This window comes from Nuphar pumila, chromosome 13 (assembly GCF_984573655.1).
Source record: "Nuphar pumila chromosome 13, dmNupPumi1.hap1.1, whole genome shotgun sequence".
NCBI lineage: Eukaryota > Viridiplantae > Streptophyta > Magnoliopsida > Nymphaeales > Nymphaeaceae > Nuphar > Nuphar pumila.
This window is the reverse complement of record NC_143261.1, coordinates 68,369,348-68,393,170: the sequence shown is the minus strand read 5'-3', so window position 1 is coordinate 68,393,170 and position 23,823 is coordinate 68,369,348. Positions and strand designations below refer to the sequence as shown.

The following is a 23,823-nucleotide window of genomic DNA, read 5'->3' as shown; positions in this document are numbered from 1 at the left end:
GATTCCTGGAATAAGTTAAATGATGAAAAAGAAAAACTGAAAACTAGATTATTAAATTGGAAGTGTCACTTTTTCCCCTACCCCAAAGTAGGAAAGAGCAATGAAAGCTTTTCTTCATATGAATTATCTATCTGTTGGGACACTTCCTTAGGAGCAAATCTTTCAATACGATGATCAATTTTCACAGAAGAAAGGTGCACAGCTATATTTCTTGGAACTTATATTAATTGATGATGTGATCTTGAATTGATCAAGATCCATAAGATTCACCGAGTTCTTGCTCACAAGGTTTAAGTGAAAAACTTGTTACCGTTGTATAGGCTTTATCCTGTTTCCTACTTGGGAAGATCCAAAGTGTTAAACTTATAGTACGGTGTGGGCACTTCCTTTTATCCCTGGAAGCACTAATGTTTAAGGACAGATGAAATTGATATGTTCCAGATTTCCCCCTTCATCTACAAATGTAAATAATTCATTAAAGAGAAGATGGGGCAGAAACATCATTTACATTGAAATGCCATAAAACTTCTAGCTAGGGCTGGGAAACGAAATGAGCTGCTCGTGGCTTGACTCATGTTCAGCTCGTAAAGAGCTCGTTTGAACTCGTGAAATAGGCTTGAGAAGCTCGAGCATGAACAACCAATGTTCGTCTCAGCTCGTATAGGCTTGTTTACTGATAGTAAATATATTTTACATATATTTTGTATTACAAAATGAAGATGGTTGAAATGTTTGGTCTGCAAGCATTTAGTTTAGAGTTCAAAACCTATTGCTTACAGGTTTTAAATAGTTATTTATTTTGTAAATGAGTTAGTTTGAGCTTGGTTTAGTAGGTTTAAGGTCTAAATTTTATTGTTTTCAGTTTTTAAAAAATATTTTGTAAATGAGCTTGCTCGTCCTCAGCTTGTTTAGCCCAGGATTTTCATGAGCTCAATCTCGGCTTGGCTTGCCACTAGAAACAAGACAACCTTGAACACCCTCTGTTCGGTTCGTTCGGCTCATTTACGAGCCCAACTTCTTGCAAATCAAATCAAATCAAATAACCAAGAACATTTCCCCCCACACCTCATTTAGTCAGATATATTGCTGCCTTCCTTTCCCAGTGAATATGTGTCATCTTGAAATCTTGAAATTTATTGATTAAGGACTCGCTTTTCCAAACAATGACTTTCTTTGCTGGTGATGTATATGGAGGGTTTTGGAGATTATTCAACCCATGGCTTTGGAAGGAGAAAATCACATACTAATTGGAGAGTTTTTTTCAAGGTGCCACATCTCTCCGTCTTTTTGAAATACTTTCTTAGTCAAAGTATTAAAGCTTCTGTTAAGGCTCTTCAGATTCTAGATCATAACGGTTCTATCATCGACTGTCCATCTAAGCTGACCCGAATTTGTAGGGCTGTGCATCAATGATCTTCCTCCGATAAATCCCCAGACTGATGGATGAGTGCACTTCTAGTCTTACCAGGTCACGGAAACTGTAAGCTTCCACCATTTTTAATTATCACGAATTGTCCAGCTTAGACGTGTAGTTGCAGCTTTTTTTTTAGTGTTAGTCTGAGTCAAGTAACATCTTTTGACGCAAATAACTTATGCCAGCTTTGGAGATTATTGCTTCATTTAGTCTCTCCAGACTGCATCATGATTGAGGGTTAAGATCACAACCAATAATTTCATCTCTAGTATAAGCGATAATCAAGTCCCTTTTGTCACAGGCAAGGAATGTGAACCAGTGTTGTGAGAGGCGTACGCCTCAGTACCTGAAGCGTACGCTTCAGAGGCGAAGCGCACACTGAAGGTACTGAGGCGTTGCAGTGATGTGCCTAAGGTAAATATAAAAAAAGAAATCTGATTATGAGCAGATGGGGTTTCTGCTTTCCAAATCTGATCATTAAACAAAGGTCGTTCTGATGCAGTCGAATACGCATTAAATTCAATCCATTAACATCCCTACAAAAATGCCACATATTTTTACGATATTTTAGATATACCATAGATACTTGAGAGTCTCATGTTGTGAGAGGCGTACGCCTCAGAGGCGAAGCGCAGGCTCAACGCCTCACTTCGCCTCATCGCATTTAACAACCTTGATGTGAACCACTGAAGATAGATTAACCAATTTTAACTGAAGAGGCCTGTGGCAGCAACCACCTTATCACCGTATATAATCTCCACTGTAACAATGGTATGTAAGAATTCCTTTTCATTATTTTCTGTAAGCAACAAACCATATCCTAGGTCAGTTACCAGCTATAGGGTTGTGAGAGCAATTAAATGACCAGATCTTTTGAATGGCTATATAGAGTGAATCAAATTTCAACTTCACTGTAAATGCAAGAAGAACCAGTCTTCTGGCAGAAACCAACTTGGGGTTGATTCCTTCTGCTTTCAAGCAGTTGAATGGATTCACATGCATCAAATTTCAACTTCACTGTTTGCTGCTTCTGATAACGATTGCATTACATGCATGATATTGCTGTCACTGTTATGGTTTATTCAGCTCACAGTCAGTATCTTGTCTGAGCTGCGCAAACTTCATTTAGCAGTATATCTGAATGATGAACTCTACCAGATGCAACAAGTTTCACTTGCATTCCTGTCTACTGAACTGTAAATTTTAATTTGCAGATTTTCCTTTCTTACTTCGAAAATATATTTTCCTCATTTAATAAGTCGTGTGTGCCAATGAGAACCAAATCTATTTTCTGCCCAGAAATAGGTGAATCAAGTCATATGGCATGTGCTGGGTCTTATCATACTCTAACCCTGACAGTTGATATGGGTTATTGCACTGTTGATATCTTCAGGGTTGCGTGCCACATAGCACAACCATCAACGGTCAAGATTCGCGTATGATAGAGCCTCATCATATGCCATATTACTTGCTTCTGAATTACAACTATTAACCTGTTTCCTCACAAGCCTTTGCCATGCAGTTGGCTTCTAGACAAGCTGCATCAATGGGCTGCAGATTGAACAGCCATGATTCACTCAGATAGCTACGTAAATGGCTCCGATTTCGGTAGGATAATGTCACACGGACACTTCATTTAGCATGTGCATCCTGTGTTAATACGACACTTCACAAGCCAGTTTCATGCACAGTCTACATTATGTCATTAGCTTTATCCAATCTTTTTATGATCTTATTTACTTATTTCATATTCATTATTTTAAAAATTATCATCAATTACATTACATTTCAATTTCAGCTTAGTTTCATTATTTGATGTTCCTAATTATAGTAATTTATAATTGTTATTTCACACACACATACACACACCTATTTATCTGTATGTGTACAACTGTCCCCATAGTCCTAATTTTTAAAAATGGTTGAATCGTACCAAGCATATCCACATCGTATCCAACTCCTGCATCCATATCCATATGACATTAGTTGGATATCAAACTGAATGCTAGTCTGGTTGGCTGCATTCAGTATAAAGAATTGTATCCGCTTACTAATTGGACTTGGATTCGATTTTAGTACTCTTTTACATTTGAATCAGAGTCTGACTCCAAATCAGACAAAGTTCGACCAATTACATGTAAATGCATATCTAACCAGGGTATGTAGCCCAGTTAGACCCGGGTTCTGTAGAGGCATTGTTCATCCCAGTTTGAGTTCGACTCTGAATGCAAGAACCTAGATTTGACTATCACTACAAGAAATCTGTGGATTAGCGACAACCTAAATCCATCGCTAATTCGTCGTCAATTCGTCGCTAAACCGTTTAGCGATCGATTAGCGACAGATAGCTTTCATCGTGAATTTTTCGACGCTAATTAGCGATGGAATATATCTGTCGCCCGTTCTGTCACTAACTTGCGATGGATTAACGAACGCCAAAATCTGTCGCAAGGTCATCGTTACTCTGCGGAGGTTTGGATTAGCGGCGGATTTATATCCGTCGCTACTCCGTCGCTAAATTTAGCGACTATAGAAAATAGCGACGGATATATCCGTCACTAATCCGTCGCAAAAAAAAAATGTAAAAATTTAATATCGAGAAAAAAATTTCTCGTGATACAATTTATATTTCCTGTACAATTTAGATTTCCTGTCAATACAAAACAAAGTACACATCAAAATACATATAAATGGAAACTGAAACAATTAATCGATCCACTATAAAATTCTCAAGTTCTAATTATTTACAATTCAACAATTACATTTTTGAAACAAAAAGAAAGTAAACAAATTCAACACATAAATCTAATCATCGCCAAGATTTTGTGCGCCCTCTTGTTCGTTATCTTGATCTGTCCTTTCAGCTCCACTACGTTGATTATCGCCAGCAACCTACATGAGAAAAGAAATGTCAGTATGGATAAACAAAATATACTGAAATAAATTATACTCTATATGTGATTCTATCATGCTCATATGTGTTCTAAGGCAGTAAAAAACCTGTATACATGATTCTATCATGCTCATATAAGTGTTATAAAGCAGTAAAACAAAACTTTATATGTGATTCTATCGTACTCATATGTGTTCAAAGGTAGTAAAAAAACAGTATATGTGATTCTATCATGCTCATATGTGCTCTAAGACCGTCAAAAAGTTGTATATGTTATTCTACAATGCTCATATGTGTTATAAGGCAGTAAAAAAACTTTAAATGTGATTCTATCATGCTGATATGTGTTATAAGGCAGTAAAAACACTTTATATGTGATTCTATCATGCTCATATGTGCTCTAAGGCAGTAAAAAAACTTTATATGTGATTCTATCATGCTCATATGTATTCTAAGGCAGTAAAAAAAACTTTATACATGATTCTATCATGCTCATATGAGTTATAAAGCAGTAAAAAAACTTCATACGTGATTCTATCATGCTCATATGTGTTCTAAGGCAGTAAAAAAACTTTATATGTGATTCTATCAGGCTCATATATGTTATAAAGCAGTAAAAAAACTTCATACGTGATTCTATCATGCTCATATGTGTTATAAAGCAGTAAAAAAACTTCATACGTGATTCTATCATGCTCATATGTGTTCTAAGGCAGTAAAACAATATTATATGTGATTATATCATGCTCATATGTGTTCTAAGGCAGTCAAACAACTTTATACATGATTCTATCATGCACATATATGTTATAAAGCAGTAAAAAAACTGCATACGTGATTCTATCATGCTCATATGTGTTCTAAGGCAGTAAAAAAACTTTATACATGATTTTATCATGCTCACATGTGTTATAAAGCAGTAAAAAAACTTCATAAATAATTCTATCATGCTCATATGTGTTTTAAGAAAGTAAAAAAACTTTATATGTGATTCTATCATGCTCATATGTGTTCTAAGGCAGTAAAAAAACTTCATACGTGATTCTATCATGCTCATATGTGTTCTAAGGCAGTAAAAAAACTTTATATGTGATTCTATCATGCTCATATATATTATAAAGTAGTAAAAACAACTTCATACGTGATTCTATCATGCTCATATATGTTATAAAGCAGTAAAAATACTTCATACGTGATTCAATCATGCTCATATGTGTTCAAAGGCAGTAAAAAAACTTTATATGTGATTCTATCATGCTCATATGTCTTATAAGGCAGTAAAAAAACTTCATACATGATTCTATCATGCTCATATGTGTTATAAAGCAGTAAAAAAACTTCATACGCGATTCTATCATGCTCATATGAGTTATAAAGCAGTAAAAAAACTTCATACGTGATTCTATCATGCTCATATGTGTTCTAAGGCAGTAAAAAAACTTTATATGTGATTCTATCATGCTCATATATGTTATAAAGCAGTAAAAAAACTTCATACGTGATTCTATCATGCTCATATGTGTTATAAAGCAGTAAAAAAACTTCATACGTGATTCTATCATGCTCATATGTGTTCTAAGGCAGTAAAAAAAACTTTATATGTGATTATATCATGCTCATATGTGTTCTAAGGCAGGCAAACAACTTTATATATGATTCTATCATGCACATTTGTGTTATAAAGCAGTAAAAAAACTGCATACGTGATTCTATCATGCTCATATGTGTTCTAAGGCAGTAAAAAAACTTTATACATGATTTTATCATGCTCATATGTGTTATAAAGCAGTAAAAAAACTTCAGAAATAATTCTATCATGCCCATGTGTGTTCTAAGACAGTTAAAAAACTTTATATGTGATTCTATCATGCTCATATGTGTTCTAAGGCAGTAAAAAAACTCCATACATGATTCTATCATGCTCATAGGTGTTCTAAGGCAGTAAAAAAACTTTATATGTGATTCTATCATGCTCATATATATTATAAAGTAGTAAAAAAAACTTTATACGTGATTCTATCATGCTCATATATGTTATAAAGCAGTAAAAATACTTCATACGTGATTCTATTATGTTCATATGTGTTCTAAGGCAGTAAAAAAACTTTATATGTGATTCTATCATGCTCATATGTCTTATAAGGCAGTAAAAAAACTTCATACATGATTCTATCATGCTCATATGTGTTATAAAGCAGTAAAAAAACTTCATACGTGATTCTATCATGATCATATGTGTTCTAAGGTAGTAAAAAAACTTTATATGTGATCCTATAATGCTTATATGTGTTATAAAGCAGTAAAAAAATTTCATACGTGATTCTATCATGCTCATATGTGTTATAAAGCAGTAAAAAAACTTCATACGTGATTCTATCATGCTCATATGTGTTCTAAGGCAGTAAAAAAACTTTATATGTGATTATATCATGCTCATATGTGTTCTAAGGCAGGCAAACAACTTTATACATGATTCTATCATGCACATATGTGTTATAAAGCAGTAAAAAAACTGCATACGTGATTCTATCATGATCATATGTGTTCTAAGGCAGTAAAAAAACTTTATACATGATTCTATCATGCTCATATGTGTTATAAAGCAGAAAAAAAACTTCATAAATAATTCTATCATGCTCATATGTGTTCTAAGACAGTTAAAAAACTTTATATGTGATTCTATCATGCTCATATGTGTTCTAAGGCAGTAAAAAAACTTCATACGTGATTCTATCATGCTCATATGTGTTTTAAGGCAGTAAAAAAACTTTATATGTGATTCTATCATGCTCATATGTGTTATAAAGCAGTAAAAAAACAGTATATGTGATTCTACCATGCTCATATGTATTCTAAGGCAGTAAAAAAAACTTTATACATGATTCTATCATGCTCATATCTGTTCTAAGGTAGTAAAATAACTTTATAGGTGATTCTATCATGCTCATATGTGTTCTAAGGCAGTAAAAAAACTTCATACGTGATTCTATCATGTTCATATGTGTTCTAAGGCAGTAAAAAAACTATATATGTGATTCTATCTTGCTCATATGTGTTCTAAAGCAGTAAAAAAACTTTATATGTAATTCTATCAGGCTCATATGTGTTCTAAGGCAGTAAAAAAAACTTTATACATGATTTTATCATGTTCATATATGTTATAAAGCAAAAAAAAACTTAATACGTGATTCTATCATGCTCATATGTGTTCTAAGGCAGTAAAAAAACTTTATATGTGATTCTATCATGCTCATATGTGTTATAAAGCTGTAAAAAAACTTCATACGTGATTCTATCATGCTCATATGTATTCTAAGGCAGTAAAAAAACTTCATACATGATTCTATCATGCTCATATGTGTTATAAGGCAATAAAAATACTTTATACATGATTCTATCATGCTCATATGTGTTATAAAGCAGTAAAAAAATTTTATACGTGATTCTATCACGCTCATATGTGTTCTAAGGCAGTAAAAAAACTTTATATGTGATTCTATCATGCTCATGTGTTCTAAGGCCGTAAAAAAACGTCATACGTGATTCTATCATGCTCATATGTGTTCTAAGGCATTAAAAAAACTTTATATGTGATTCTATCATGCTCATATGTGTTATAAAGCAGTAAAAAAATTGTATATGTGATTCTACCATGCTCATATGTGTTCTATGGCAGTAAAAAAAACTGTATACATGATTCTATCATGCTTGTATGTGTTCTAAGGCAGTAAAAAAACTTTATATGTGATTCTATCATGCTCATATGTGTTCTAAGACAGTAAAAAAACTTAATACATGATTCTATCATGCTCATATGTGTTCTAAGGCAGTAAAAAAACTTTATATGTGATTCTATCATGCTCATATATGTTATAAAGTAGTAAACAAAACTTCATACGTGGTTCTATCATGCTCATATGTGTTATAAAGCAGTAAAAATACTTCATACGTGATTCTATCCTGCTCATATGTGTTCTAAGGCAATAAAAAAACTTTATATGTGATTCTATCATGCTCATATGTGTTATAAGGCAGTAAAAAAACTTCATACGTGATTCTATCATGCGCATATGTGTTCTAAGGTAGTAAAAAAACTTTGTATGTGATTCTATCATGCTCATATGTGTTATAAAACAACAAAAAAACTGTATATGTGATTCTACCATGCTCATATGTGTTCTAAGGCAGTAAAAAAAACTTTATACATGATTCTATCATGCTCATATGTTTTCTAAGGCTGTAAAAAAACTTTATATGTGATTCTATCATGCTCATATGTGTTCTAAGGCAGTAAAAAAACTTCATACGTGATTTGTATCATGCTCATATGTGATCTAAGGCAGTAAAAAAACTTAATATGTGATTCTATCATGCTCATATGTGTTATAAAGCAGTAAGAAAACTTCATACATAATTCTATCATGCTCATATGTGTTATGAAGCAGTAAAAAAACTTCATACATGATTCTATCATGCTCATATGTGTTCTAAGTCAGTAAAAAAACTTCATACATGATTCTATCATGCTCATATGTGTTCTAAGTCAGTAAAAAAACTTTATACATGATTCTCTCATGCTCATATGTGTTATAAAGCAGTAAAAAAACTTCATACGTGATTATATCATGCTCATATGTGTTATAAGGCAGTAAAAAAACTTTATACATGATTATATCATGCTTATATGTGTTATAAAGCAGTAAAAAAACTTCATACGTGATTCTATCATGCTCATATGTGTTCTAAGGCAGCAAAAAAGCTTTATATGTGATTCTATCATGCTCATATGCATTCTAAGGCAGTAAAAAAACTTTATACATGATTCTATCATGCTTATATGTGTTCTAAGGCCGTAAAAAAACTTTATATGTGATTCTATCATGCTCATATGTGTTATAAAGTAGTAAAAAAACTTCATACGTGATTCTATCATGCTCATATGTGTTCTAAGGCAGTAAAAAAATTTTATACATGATTCTATCATGCTCATATGTGTTATAAAGCAGTAAAAAAACTTCATACGTGATTCTATCATACTCATATGTGTTCTAAGGCAGTAAAAATACTTCATACGTGATTGTGTCATGCTCATATGTGTTCTAAGGCAATAAAAAAATTTATTTGTGATTCTATCATGCTCATATGTGTTATAAAGCAGTAAAAAAACTGTATTTGTGATTCTACCATGCTCATATGTGTTCTAAGGCAGGCAAAAAACTGTATATGTCATTCTACCATGCTCATATACTGAAATAAATTATACTCAATGCGCCTAAGTTAAGGCAATCAAAGTTATATGAAATCTAACGACATGCAATACATCACATGAAACTTTCATACCTGAGAAGCACCTGCAATCAAAGTTCCCTTGTGCTGCAAAAAAATTGTTGAACTCATCTCAGAGAACGTTATGCATTGTTTTATGGAAGTAGTCACGCATTGTGTCCTTAACGATCTAGCGTACATCATCACCGTCAAGAATAGGATGCTTGGAGCTGATGTTAATGGGAGAAGTCTGTGAGCTGTGACTGGAGGAAGCAACGACTGGTGAGGTGTTCATATTACTCCCAAACCCGAAAACATGACCATTTTTGGGTTCACCTGTTGCAGTCACCCCTGCTGTAGGATCAAATGATGGATGCTGAGTAGAGTCATCGCCATATCGCTCTACCATCTGATGCTCATATGCTTCCTACAAAATGATGTTTACAGTATGCATTAATAATTAAGAATTACGATGTTTATGATAACTTGTATATTACAATGATTATAAATACAATAAATACATATCGTTGTCGTTCTCACCTTCTCTGATACAAACTCTTCCGTGGTCTTACGTTTATGTGTTTCAACAAACACATCCTTGTATGACACAATGTCTTCTTTTTCTACTTCCTGCGAAGTAAAATGATAAAAGATTTAGTTAACCAGTTTGCAACAATACTTATAAAATTGACAATACATATATTGATGAGTTACCATTTTCTTTTGGTGGCTCCCAAAAGTCCTAGATCCACCTGTGTGTAGATGGGCTTCGAGCATTTTTGCTCGATTTTGTGCAGCCTTCGCTGAGCGGTTTCGAAATACATCCCCCGCCCACTTGTCACACATTCTCTCCTAATAATCTCTCCTGATAGTAATAGGGTCATGGCCCTTCTACTGTAGTGGATCATCTATTCCGCCAGATGTTTTTTTTGTTGTAGTCTTCATATTGTGCAACATGTCTGCAAATCGATTGGTAGCCACCTTCTGTCACACCTTCCTTGCATCATTTTCCTCCACCGTAGTTGCGAAGCGATTCGAAGCCTACAAATATTTTCAGAAAGTTAGTAGACATGACTAAAAAAAATTAAATATGAAACATATTAACTATGAGAAACAACTGTATACCGTGAATGAGGACCACAATCTGTCTAACACTTCCTTTGGTTACTCTTTCTATTGAGCAACCGGTCTTGGTAGATGTTGAAGTAGTGAATTCCTAATATCGCGTACTACTTCTTGTGGCTTGAACCTCGTGCTTCACATGAATTGGTACACAGTAAATATCAATATATAATATTTATAAGATATGCTATAAGTGAAAGCGAAATATTTATGGTCGATTATCGATATACACTATTCGAATGAGTCTTCTTGTGCCAGTCTGAGAAAACTCTGCATCCTGTGTTGGCTCCTGACTTGTATGATCAACTGGTGTAGGTGGGTCATGTACAGGCGAAACATCATCTGTAAAAAAATACGTTAGAAATTCTCAGAATGTGCATTTTAACTAATCAAGCATCCAATTAGTTAAATGATATACCTATCACAGGAGCCCATGAAGATGAAGGCTGAGCCTGACTACTACTGGATGAACGACCACTGTAAGCTCCACGAACCATATTCTAACAAATAAAAAATGGCGTGCAATACATTCAAATTGTTTAATGCACAACTTATAAACTTAATTTCGTATCAAAACAAGATTGAATGACATTAAACCAAAGAATAAAGGAAGACATAAAATTATCCAACCTAAACCCCTAGGGACACAATGGACCAATCTTAAACCTCAACTCGTCAATGGTAGTGCAACAACAGAATGAGTCATGTACCTAGGGCAACCAAGCATACATCATAATAATATCATCATTCACTTGTATGTTTTCATATACCTGACTAGAAAAAAATAAACAGACTACAAAGACATCACTGGGTAGCAAGAGCACTCTAGGATTTGTAGAAATTCTCTCCATTCACAAAAAATGACACCTTCAAACACCATAAACTTTTCCAATGCTCATAACTTAATTTGCTACAGAAAAGTTCCTAGCTATGCTATCTCATATGCTTATTTCAACTGCACTTCTACAAAAATGAGTATCCAACCGCCACACTTGCTTTCTCCATTTTAGAATATGATTTAACCTGGCATGCTGGCATGTCAGATGACTTTTGTCGGACACAGAATCATCAAAATTAAGTTGGAAAGTGGTGGTGTTAGTAGGCTCACAAACATAAAAAAAAAAAGACAAAGGAAAGCAAAATATTGAGAAGGGCTGCAATGCAATGTTGGGGGCCCTCTTATTTCCCAAGGACTTTATATGGTATGTCAATAGAAAACCTCTTTATCCTTAATGCAATCACTCACAAATACTTAAAAATCAATATTACAAGATCATGGTCTCTGAGACCCACTCAACAATCAAATACCAAAATGAGTAATAAAAAAAATCAATAATAAAAAAAAATGACATTTCCAAGGCCATACTTTTACATGTTTACACTTGAATCAAAGTTCCTACTGTGGACTAATTACATAGAAACAATATCATTTAACAAAGATTAACGTTATGAACAAGAAGCTTAGCTTAGGTATTGAAATTTCCCAAAACCCCCCAATTTAGTAACCCTGTGCAGGGAATACAGTGAAGGTGTAATGATCCTACCCACTCAACACGGTGAATTCAGAAGTCATAAGTTGGATTTTTGACACTCCAAACACAAGAAATCCATTATACAGTATCTAACACATACTAAATTCCGAAAATCAATGTTCATAATATTTAAACCCCTTCATAATGAAAAACCTGACACAATTCCCTTCATGATAACAATCAGAAATCCAAAGCCCCCTCTTAACAGCATACTGAAACCCCCCATTCTTGAGGGTCGGAATCCTCCAAATCTGCCTTAATTAGAAACCCGAAACTCACACACACAACATAAAACGAAACCCCCCTTTATGTTCTTCATTCGGCGATTTGGGATTCTTATCAAACGGAATCCCTTATATGTATATGTATATATATATATATATATATATATATATATATATATATATATATATATATATATATATATATATATATATATATATATATATATATATATATATATATATATATATATATATATATATAGGGTTCCTGGTAGTCAGAATCCCATCAAACATCTACCCTCAAGTTTCCAAAATCCTCAAATTCAAAGGTTTGGGGATTCCCGACACCATGAGTCTGAAAATCCCCTTGTTTTTGGTAGGGATTCTCGTCTCTCCTGGAAATCAATTAAATACAAAAAAAATCCCGGAAAGTGTTGCATCGCCGGCAGGGGGTCGGCCCCCTGCCAAAAAAAAATGCGGACCCCCTGCCGGAAAAAATAGAAGGGGCAGGTGCCCCCCCCCCCCTTTGTCAGAAAAAAAAAACTTTACCTGCGGCGGGTGGGGGGCGATGGGCCGGGGCATCGGTTGGCGTAGCGACGAGCCGGGGAGTGCGTCGGTCGGCGGGGCGACGGGCCGGGGATTGCGTCGGTCGGCGGGGCGACGGGCCGGGGATTGCGTCGGTCGGCGGGGCGACGGGTTGGGGATTGCGTCGGTCGGCGGGGCGACGGCTCAAGCGGAACGAGGGGCGGCGGGCGGCGGAGGAAGGCGTAGGGAGGGCGGGAGAGAGGAAACAGGAAAAGAGGGAAAAGGGTTTCTGATCAGATTTATGCGAAAATTAGCGACGGATTGGGCGACAGAATAATTCCGTCGCTAAGCCGACGTAAATATATACAACTCCTTAGCGACGGAATATGCCCGTCGCTACGTAGCGATGGAAAAATGCCGTCGCCCAATCCATCGCTAACCACAGTGTGTTGTTGCGACAAAAATGGTCTGTCGCTAAGCCGTCGCAACGGCTTAGCGTCGGAATATTTTTCGTCGCTACATCTATGAATATCATGAAACTTCGCGACGGATTAGTGTCGCTCGCTAAGCCGTCGCTAATTGGCGACGAAAAAAATCCGTCGCTACTATCCGTCGCTAATTAACATTTTTCTTGTGGTGTATATCCTACCCAAGTCCAACCTGTTTATGTCCCTACATCAAGTCATGACGTTTTCATTGGGTTTGGGCATCAGTCAGCTTGACAGTGAATGACATCCAAATTCTGAATACCAATCAGATACATGCTGGATCCAGCCTTCTTCAAATCTGAATCTGAATCTGAATCTTGTTCACTTCATCCAGATATGAAATACATATCATGATACTGGATCAGGACAAGAAGACTGAAATCAAGGTTTTTACATGTAATGTGTGCAAGTGGATTGGATTAAATCCAAATCCTAACATATATCCAATGTGCAGCACTAATGTGAATCCAATGGGAACCCAAAAAACTGATCTCTTTGTATGACTCTAAATCCAATCTGAACACCATCATAGATCTTTAACGATTCTTATTTGGAAATATCGGATTCGGATTGAAGGGCCTGCCAAACCCGATACATTTGCATCCCTGATTCCAAGTCCTATTCCTACATTAAAACAAACTTACAAATACCGGCTTTTTTTAAATCTTGTGATTTTGTTGCAGGATTTTCAAAAAATTGATGTAATCCTGAAAACAGAAAGCATGAACTTCAAAAATATTGCCTATTTTTAAAACATCATGTTTTTGTCACGATATTTTGCGTTATTAACATGCTATTTGCAATTTTACATGTTTTTATATTTAAATCATTTTTCTCATATATTTATTCATTTTCGTATATGCTTTTAAATTGTAAATATACCAAAATTTTCCTAAATTTTCCTAAAAAAAAATCATTTATCATGAGACTTTCCTCTTTCGGACAAAATCCTGATAGTGAGATTTGTATCTATAATGGATCGGGCGACACTGAACTAGGGATGGCAGTGGACCGGGGGAAAGCGGGGCCCCGCCCCGTTTGGACCGGGGATGAAGGGTATGAAACGGGGATGGAGGCGGGGACGAAGGTTAAAATCCATCCCCGTCCGGGGTGGAGGCGGGGATGGACGTGCACTTTTCCCCGCCCCACCCCGACCACTTTTCCCCACAATATCCCCGCCCCGCCCCGCCTCATCCCCGTTTGAACCGGGGATGGAGGACATGAAACGGGGATGAAGGCGGGGGTGGAGGATAAAATCCATCCCCGCCAGGGAGGCGGGGCAGGGGTGGAGGATAAAATCTTGAGGCGGGGTGGGGGTGGAGACATTGTCCCCCGCCCCGCCCCGCCCCACTGCCATCCCTACACTGAACCATGCCAAACCCTATAGGGTTAGAATTTGGTGATAAAGAAGAAGACCTGATTAAAATCTGGGTCAGACCCAAAGGGTCTGATTTAACCTGGGTATAGTTTGTGAAATTTTATACCAGACCCAGTCCTGATCTGAGTTACGACTAAGATTCATGATTATTCAATGTAAAAGATATTAAAAAATAATATTTTGTAGGGCATGGACCGGTTCGGGTCTGGTTCATGTAATCCTTATAGGACCCGGGTATGGTTATTCTTATGGTGGACCCGATCAGACCCAGGTCCGAACCCAGTACTCCCACCTCAAACTCAGATCCAGGTTCGGACTTAACTGAGTCCAAAACAGATCCGACCCGTTGACACGACAATTCATTCAAATCAGTTCGGCTCGGTCTTACCCGAACCGCGAACATCAAAGTGGAATATAAAAGAAAGAAGGAACCAAGAAAGCTGAACCAAGAGCTAGCCTACCTGCACCCACAACGAACCCATTTCCTTTGAGACATCGACCTTTCCGGCCGATCGCCTCTCCTCCTTCCCAACTGGCCGAATGGAGCCGCATGGCCGACGCCCTCTGCGCTCTCCTACGTTCCACCACCTCTCTCAACCACATCAAGCAAGCCCACGCCCTCGCCACCACCCACGGCCTCCGCCACCACCTCCCCCTCACCGCCGCCCTCATCACCAACTACGCCCTCCACCGGGACCTCCCCTCCTCTCGCCTCCTCTTCTCTAACTCCCCTGCCCGCAACGCCTTCCTCTACAACACCATCATCCGAGCCCTCACCAACTTTGGCAACCACCCCCTCGCCTTTGAATTCTACAACCGGATGGTTGGCGCCGGCATCGAGCCTGATGATCATACGTTCCCCTTCCTTCTCAAGGCGTGCGCCGATGTTTCTGCTTTCCAGAAGGGAAGGGAGATCCATGGTGCCGCCGTGAAGTTGGGTTTTGCTTCCGATGTGTTCGTGGGCAATACCATGGTTGCGTTTTATATGAATTGTGGGTGTTTGTGTGATGCACGTAAAGCGTTTGACGAAATGCCTCAGCGAGATACTGTGTCCTGGAACTCGATCTTTGGTGGGTATTCGCAGAATGGGTGTTTCGATGAGGCTTTGAGGTTGTTCTTGGGGTTTAGAGATGCGTGTGGGATGCCTAACGAGGCTACGGTGGTTACCATGCTGCCTGTTTGTGCGTCGTTGAAGGATTTGAAAACGGGGAAGGACATTCATGATTTGGTGAAGAACGATGTTGCTTTGAGCTCCCATGTGACAGTTTGGAATGCGGTTGTGGACATGTATGCGAAATGTGGGGATTTAGGATCTGCGTACCACGTGTTTGATGAAATGCGTGTTAGAAACCAGGTTTCGTGGAATGCTATTATTTCAGGCCTTTCTTATAATGGTGCTGCTGTAGAGGCTTTAGGGATGTTCAGGAGGATGTTAGATGCGGGTATGAGGCCCAACTCAATCACCATGGCTAGTCTGCTTCCATCATTGGTGTATCTGGATTTTTTCTCCCTAGGGAAGGAGGTTCATGCATTTTGTTTGAGAAATAGTGCAGAAATGGATGTTTTTGTTGAGAATTCTTTGATAGATATGTACGCCAAATCCGGATGTCTAAGAGAAGGATGCAGTGTGTTTGATATGATGGCTGAGAAGAACGTGGTGTCATGGAATACTGTGATAGCGAATTTGGCACAAAATGGATGTGAATTCGAAGCCATAGAATTTGTTAGGCAGATGCAGGTGCATGGTGAGCGCCCAACTTCGGTTACATATACGAATATTCTTCCTGCCTGTTCTCGAGTCCTCTCTCTTCACCATGGAAAGGAAATCCATGCTCGGTCGATTCGAGAAGGATCTATTATTGACATCTTTGTTTTAAATGCTATAATGGATGTGTATGCTAAATGTGGCTCTTTACACCTTGCAAGGCGGATATTTGATTCTTCTGAAAGAGATGAAGTGTCCTACAACACATTGATTGTTGGCTATTCCCAGAGTTGGCATTGTGTCGAGGCGATGAAGCTTTTCTCTGAAATGGGGATTCAAGGCTTGCAGTATGACCATGTTTCCTTTGTTGGTGCTCTGTCAGCATGTGCAAATCGGTCAGCCATCAAGCAAGGGAAGGAGATTCATGGATTTGCTGTGAGGAAATTTTTCGCATCACAACCTTTTGTGGCCAACTCTTTGCTGGATCTTTACACTAAATGTGGACACCTTGATTTCTCCAGGCGGATATTTGATAGGATATCTGGCAAGGATGTAGCGTCATGGAATGCCATGATACTGGGTTATGGCATGCAGGGTCAACTAGAAGAAGCGATCAATCTGTTTGAAAGCATGAAAAATGAAGGCATAACATATGATCATGTTTCTTATGTTGCAGTCCTGTCTGCCTGCAGTCATGGTGGATTGGTTGAGCAGGGACAGAAGTACTTTGAGCAAATGTGCAGTCAGAACATAAGACCGACTCAGATGCACTGTGCATGCATGGTTGATCTACTTGGTAGAGCAGGACTTATGAAGGAGGCAGTGGAGTTCATTAATGGCCTTGAGTTTGAGCCAGATGCCAATGTTTGGGGAGCGCTGCTTGGTGCATCTAGAGTACATGGGAATGTAGAGTTGGGGATATGGGCAGCAGAGCATCTGTTTGAGCTGAAACCAGACCATTGTGGTTACTATGTATTGCTGTCAAATATGTATGCAGAAGCCGGTAGATGGGATGAAGCCAAATGTGTTAGAAAGTTGATGAAATCAAGAGGGGTGAAGAAGAACCCTGGTTGTAGCTGGATTGAAGTTGGCAACAGGGTACATGCATTTTTGGTAGGAGATACAATAGACAGACATAAGATTGGAGTGGAGGGTTGCACTTTCTAATTAGGGAGATGAAAATTCAGAAAAGTTTCAATTAGAAATCTTTTCAAATTTTAACTATTTGTTCATTCTTTATGCAATATATCTAAAAAACTTGGGCTCTGAATATAGTGCACTTCTTTCCTCTGCCGCTTATTCTGCTCTCCAAAGCCTCCTTTTGTCTAGAAGAAAGAACTAATGATAGCGACAATAATGCTGTGATGATAATGTTTACAACTGACCAGTTGTGTTTTGTTGTTACTTTTGTGGCTCATGAGCAAAGTGAACATGTGGTGATACCGTAATAGCAGTGATGGCGACAGGAAAATAATAATGAGACTGTAAAAAAGGAGAAAATAGTGGTTCATAAGAAAAGTGAACTACAAGAAGGTTCCTAACTATTTGAGCCATGGTGAAAAAAGTTTAAAACGACATTTTATCAGCATTTTCTTTAGGAAAGGTTTTTCAAACTTTTCGTTTCTTGCATTTTTTTTCCAGGAAAAACAGAGTATAAAAATTTATTAAGAACATGGTCTATTATGATTCTGAACCAAGATACACATTCTTATTCACGTGGATCTTGCCACTAAACCTTAGATCCAACTTAAGATGTGCATCATAATTTATTTACTACGTTGGTAGGTTTAATCATTTCCCAAACATCATAAGATTCATTTTTCAAGATAGATAGCAAGGCATTAAAGGCTCACGAATAGACGGCTAAAAGATTATTCAAAATATCATGTTGGGGTCAACTTTAATTCATGAAAATAATATACGTGATCGAAGGTTAGCTTTTGCCTTTATATATAGCTGATCAAGCTAGTGTTACGCCAAACTCCTAAAAGTACCAAAGCATTTTATTTTATTTTTGAGGGAAATACCAGTACCAAAACATTTAGTTACGGGTCTCTAGGATTAGAATTTGAAGATCAAATCCATGTAAATCAAGAGTATACAACCATAAGTTATTGTGGTTCGCTACCACAACACAGACATATTATGTATAATGGCTACCAATAAAGGTAAGGAACTAATGTTTAGAAAATCACTCTTTTCAAATATTTCTGATTTTTATAGATCAAATGTTGCAGATGTGATCTAAATAGGTCCAAAAATCAATGGCCCACAATGTATCAAAATTTTATAACTCAAAGAATCACATTGTTACATCAGAAAAGCACGATCCAAAGCTTGATTCTTAGCAAACAAATCATGTTGAACAAATCTATGTGGTTAGATTGATTCTATAGAACCTGTTTCTAACTCATTAGTTCCTTACCTTCATTAGTAGCAAATATTTTTTCATATATATATATATATATATATATATATATATATATATATATATAGTATCACAAGCTTACTTTTTTCAATAAGCCCGTGCAACGCGATGGTCCTTTCTTACCGCCGCAAGCCTTTCTATCGTTCTGTCATGCTCATAGAACATTTTGCAAACCCGCGACGTGCCAAGATACTCAAGTTGGCCAGCCTAACGGCCAAAGGCCGCGTACCAACATGTTTCCATGTGCTGAATCATTTTCATTGACCCTGTGCACAACTGCATAGCGAAAGTTGATCAAGCGCATTTTCAAATGCACATTCCATGCAGTTTATGCCGCTTAGTGCATAATCGTCCCATACCAGCTATCACTTTCAAAAGAGACACAAACTTTGCCTTAGCCTTGTGTGTCATGAAGTGTATTGCAGCTCCATGCGCACGACATAGTAAAACCTCGTCATTGAAAGAAAAAAACATTGCAGCCCCAATCCGAAGACTAGTTGATGATTGAACATCATAGCGAAGAGCACCACCCATACTCATTTGCCGTCACCTAGGCATTAACTCACCTAGCCCCAAGTTACCATAATCGGTTGGAACCACCTAAGGTGATTCCTGAGAGAATTAGCCCTAACCCACACATACTCCCGTGCATCCAACCACTACGCATGAGACATCTCTTGCAAGCTGAGAGATTCTTAACCAAATCCTCAATGACAACATCCTCTGATCCGTTGGCACAGCTTAACCGAACAACACTCTACGTCTATGCCGCCACACAGCGATGCACTAACGACGATGCTGATGTGTATCGCTTGTCGCGCTACCACTGCACGTCACCGATTAAGCGAACACATACAACACGTTCCTACACTCGATGTATTTTTCACTCAGTAAAGCTCTGCACTGCACATGCCCTATTCTGAAAGATCGATCCGGAACAATGACAACTACTGTGTAAAATGTGACTTTTATTGGTAGATGTTAAAAGCTCAAAATTGTTTAAATTAGCGTGTCCATTTTTTATCGCGCGCACATCCATTAAGACTGGATGACATATGTGGTCCATTGTTATATATATATATATATATATATATATATATATATATATATATATATATATATATATATATATATATATAGAGAGAGAGAGAGAGAGAGAGAGAGAAATTGGTAGTTGCTCATAAGTTAGGTGCCAAATGATTCGTGCTATATGGGTTTTTCTGCCCTTTCAGTGTTTTATTTGTAGTTTAGACCCCATAACTGTGTTGGGCATTGCTGTTTTACGAGGAATCCACACCTAGATCGTGTGTTTTAGATGAAAACAATTATATATGGAGCTTCAAAAATTTACAAAGATTTTGGGCTGTTGATTTTTGAACCTTATAAAAACCCACCCAAGCGTTGGAATTGAACACTTAAAGAGTTGATCCCTATAAAATCAAGTACATAGATCACATCTGTACTGTCAGAATTTAAACACAAAATTAAAAAAAAGGCTGAAAAACTCATTTAGCACGCGGTGATTTGAAGTAAATACATCACATCTGTATCTCTAATTCTAGTGATGTGAATCGGGATACCAAGATATTTGGATTGAAGTGATCGTATGGAGAACACGAAAATCCAAGAAGCAACAAGCTTATTGTGCAGGTTTACATTGAAAGTGGTGACCTCTCATTTGAGGTGGTCGATAGTGAGGCCAGATGATTGAGAAAGCCCTGAGCAACAATAGGGTTTTGGGAGTCGGGATTGGGTGCAATCACATGACACAAATTTTGTGCATTAAGCACCTTATGGCCCTCCATCAGGTCTTGGGATCCCCAACTTAGAGGCATGTCCCCAAGATGGAGGGTAATCAGGTGCTTAATGCACAAATATTTATGCAATCATATTGCACCTGGTCTTTTCAACGATTTTGGCTAAGGGTGGCAAAACCTGACACGACCCGCCAACCCGCCTCTTAGGCGGGTTCGAATTGGGCTTAAACTAACCCATTTAATAAATGGGTTGACACGCCTAACCCGTTTATTAAACGGGTTGGGTTCGTGTTAGGGGTATGCCAACCCGGTTGACCCGTTTAATAAACGGGTTAGGCGGGTGGGTCCACCCGCCAACCCGACCTGCCAACCCGCCCGCTAACCCGCCAACCCGTTTACCCGACCCAACCCGTTTATTAAACGGGTTGGCGGGTCATGTCGGGTTACCCGTTTAATAAACGGGTCGAGTTCGTGTTTGCCACAGCCGACCCGTTTAATAAATGGGTCGGGTTCGGGTTGAGGTATCCTGACCCGCTGACCCGACCCGATTGCCACCCCTAGTTTTGGCCATTTCCTCAATAGTAGCATAACTGAAAATTAGGTCCTCAGCATATTGCAACTCCGAAAAATCTACACCATGCAAAGAAATAGGTGTAGTTAAACTACTGCACCGAATCTTCTGAAAATAGCGGCAAGCCACTCAACAACGCTATTAAAGAGGAGAGGGGACGGGGCAACCCTGGCGTAGCCACGTTGAAGAGAAAATAAGTCGCCTATGACACCAGTTCTTCCATCAAACAGATTCATCTTGCACCAAACACTACAAGAAAAATGCTAATTAGCGACGGAAATTTGCGACAAATTTTTTTCGTCGCAAATTAGCGACGGATTAGCAAGCAAAAACTATTTGTTGCTAACATTTGAAATATTTGCAAAATTAGCGACGAAAATATCTCCATCGCTAAATCCGTCGCTAATTAGCGACAACATTTTTTCATCGCCAAAACACTACAAAAAATGATAATTAGCGACAAAATTAGCGAGGGAATTTTTTCGTCCCTAATCCATTGCTAATTAGCGACGAAAAAATTCCCTCGTTAATTCCGTCGCTAATTTTCGATTTAAACTGTCCCACCTGAGGCACGAAATTTTCCCTCCCCCCGTTCGAAATTTTTTCTCCCTCTGTTTTTCCCTCCCTCCGTTTGATTTAAATCATCCCCACCTAAGGCGCTTCTCAGAATGCCAGAAGCCTTGCCCTTCCTCTAACGACGCGCAGCGACCTCTCGCACAATGGAGGTCGACCTTCTCAGGCACCTCTCGCACCACGCTTAACTAATTTGCTTTTTTTTTTGTTAAAGGATATGGGTGGTGCTTGTGTTTCCAGGTTCGTTCTATGGGTTCTTTGATCGCAACCGTGGAATGTTGGGTAAGTACTGTTGCGATGATTTGAAATAATTCACTAAATTTTTATTTTTGTTTAACGGATAGAGATGTTGCTAGTTGGTGCTCTACAGCGATCCCTCCGTTCCCGTCTCCTTCTGCTCGAGCACCAACAACACCTCCATCCTCCGCGTCGTCGTCTAGCCCGACGCCTCCTGCAAGTTCTCCTCCGTCAACCCTAGCTACGCCGCCTGCCTTGACCGCTCCTCCCGGCAGTGCCTCTAGCCAGTCTCCACCGCCCGTACCACCTCTCCCTCGCTGGATCCCGTCTCCACTACGACCCCTTCTCCCGCAGTGACTGGCTCACTACGGAAGAGCGTCCTGACGCCGAAACATGCCGGTTCTGTGAAAAAAATTGCTCCCTACCGGAGAACGTGCCGACAGTGATCATTTTTTTTTAAAAAAAAAATTAACGACGGATTAGTGATAGATATTATCCATCGCTAATTTAAAATAGTAAAGGACTCGTGATGGATCATATTCGTCGCTAATCCGTCGCAAATTAGCGACGGAATTAGCGGTGGATAAGTTCTGACACTACTTAGCTTTGAAAAATTCACGATGAAAGTTATTCGTCGCTAATTCGCAGGTTTCTTGTAGTGAAAGCTCATTGAATGCATGGTGTTGAGGAGATAATTCCAGGAAATGGAATTGAACAACAGTTTGGAAGCTAGTAATTCACCTTCTTGAATAAGATTTCACTGAATGAAGGCAGATTACGTGTCCTCGCGATCACCTTAGGAACGACCGATTTGAGGTGGTTGGCCAACACCTTTGCAACGATTTTGTAGATTGATTCAAATAGCAAGATAGGCCTAGGACCCAATATCATCCCCACCTTGTTGCTTAGGAACCAAGACAATGAGGGTCTTATTCAGGGTGAGGGTGAGCATTAGATGACCATTGAGGAAGAACTCTTAAAAGAGCTATCGAAAATCTGGTTGTGTGACTAACCAGAACCACTTGAAGAAATCGATCAGTCATACCCAGATGCTTTAAGACAAGATATGTCTCAAACCGCGTCTTGAATTTCTTTGATAGTGGGAGGCAGAGGCGGAGCTGGGGGGGGGGGCAGGACGGGGCTGTAGCCTAGTGCAGCCCAGTCCTGCCTCCCGAAACAGTTAATTTTTTTTTTAAAAGCTCAGTCCTTGCCCAGCCTTGATTCCATATGAAATAGATTTTTATCCATTTTTTTAGCCCAGTCCAGTCCTAGCCCAACCCTGATTGCAGCAAATAGTTTGATTTGTCCATATGAAATAGATTTTTATTAATAATTGTAGCCATTTTTTATTTTATCTCAAAACAAAAATTTTTAGGGGTGCTGCCCCCGAACCTCTGACTATCACACCAATTTTTTTTTTGCTACACCCCTGTTTGCACCCCCCCCCCCCCTCACATGAATCCTAGCTACGCCACTGGTGGGAGGCATCTGAAATGCCCACATATCGTGCTGAGAGATCTTCGAAAACAGTCTTGGATGCCATGTTGGGGTCCACTATTGAACCAAGCTTTGAAGAATTAATGTAGTAGCAGAGAGATGCATATCTAGGTCTAATTTCTTCATTGCATCATTTGAAATCCATTTTGTTTTAGTTTAGATATTTTCTTATTTTTTGGATCACTGTAATGGATATGGAATCTTTGTGCTTGAT

General features: G+C 38.3%; 1 protein-coding gene across 1 annotated transcript; it reads left to right on the top strand.

The window, feature by feature from the left end:
- The first annotated feature begins 15,391 nt into the window (after positions 1-15,391).
- LOC149818603 (pentatricopeptide repeat-containing protein At3g16610-like) lies at positions 15,392-22,469 on the top strand. The gene is made up of 3 exons (XM_089986258.1): positions 15,392-17,699; positions 22,116-22,157; positions 22,246-22,469. Exons 1-3 carry the CDS (start codon positions 15,392-15,394, stop codon positions 22,467-22,469), a joined length of 2,574 nt encoding a protein of 857 aa, XP_089842384.1.
- The last annotated feature ends 1,354 nt before the right edge of the window (positions 22,470-23,823 follow it).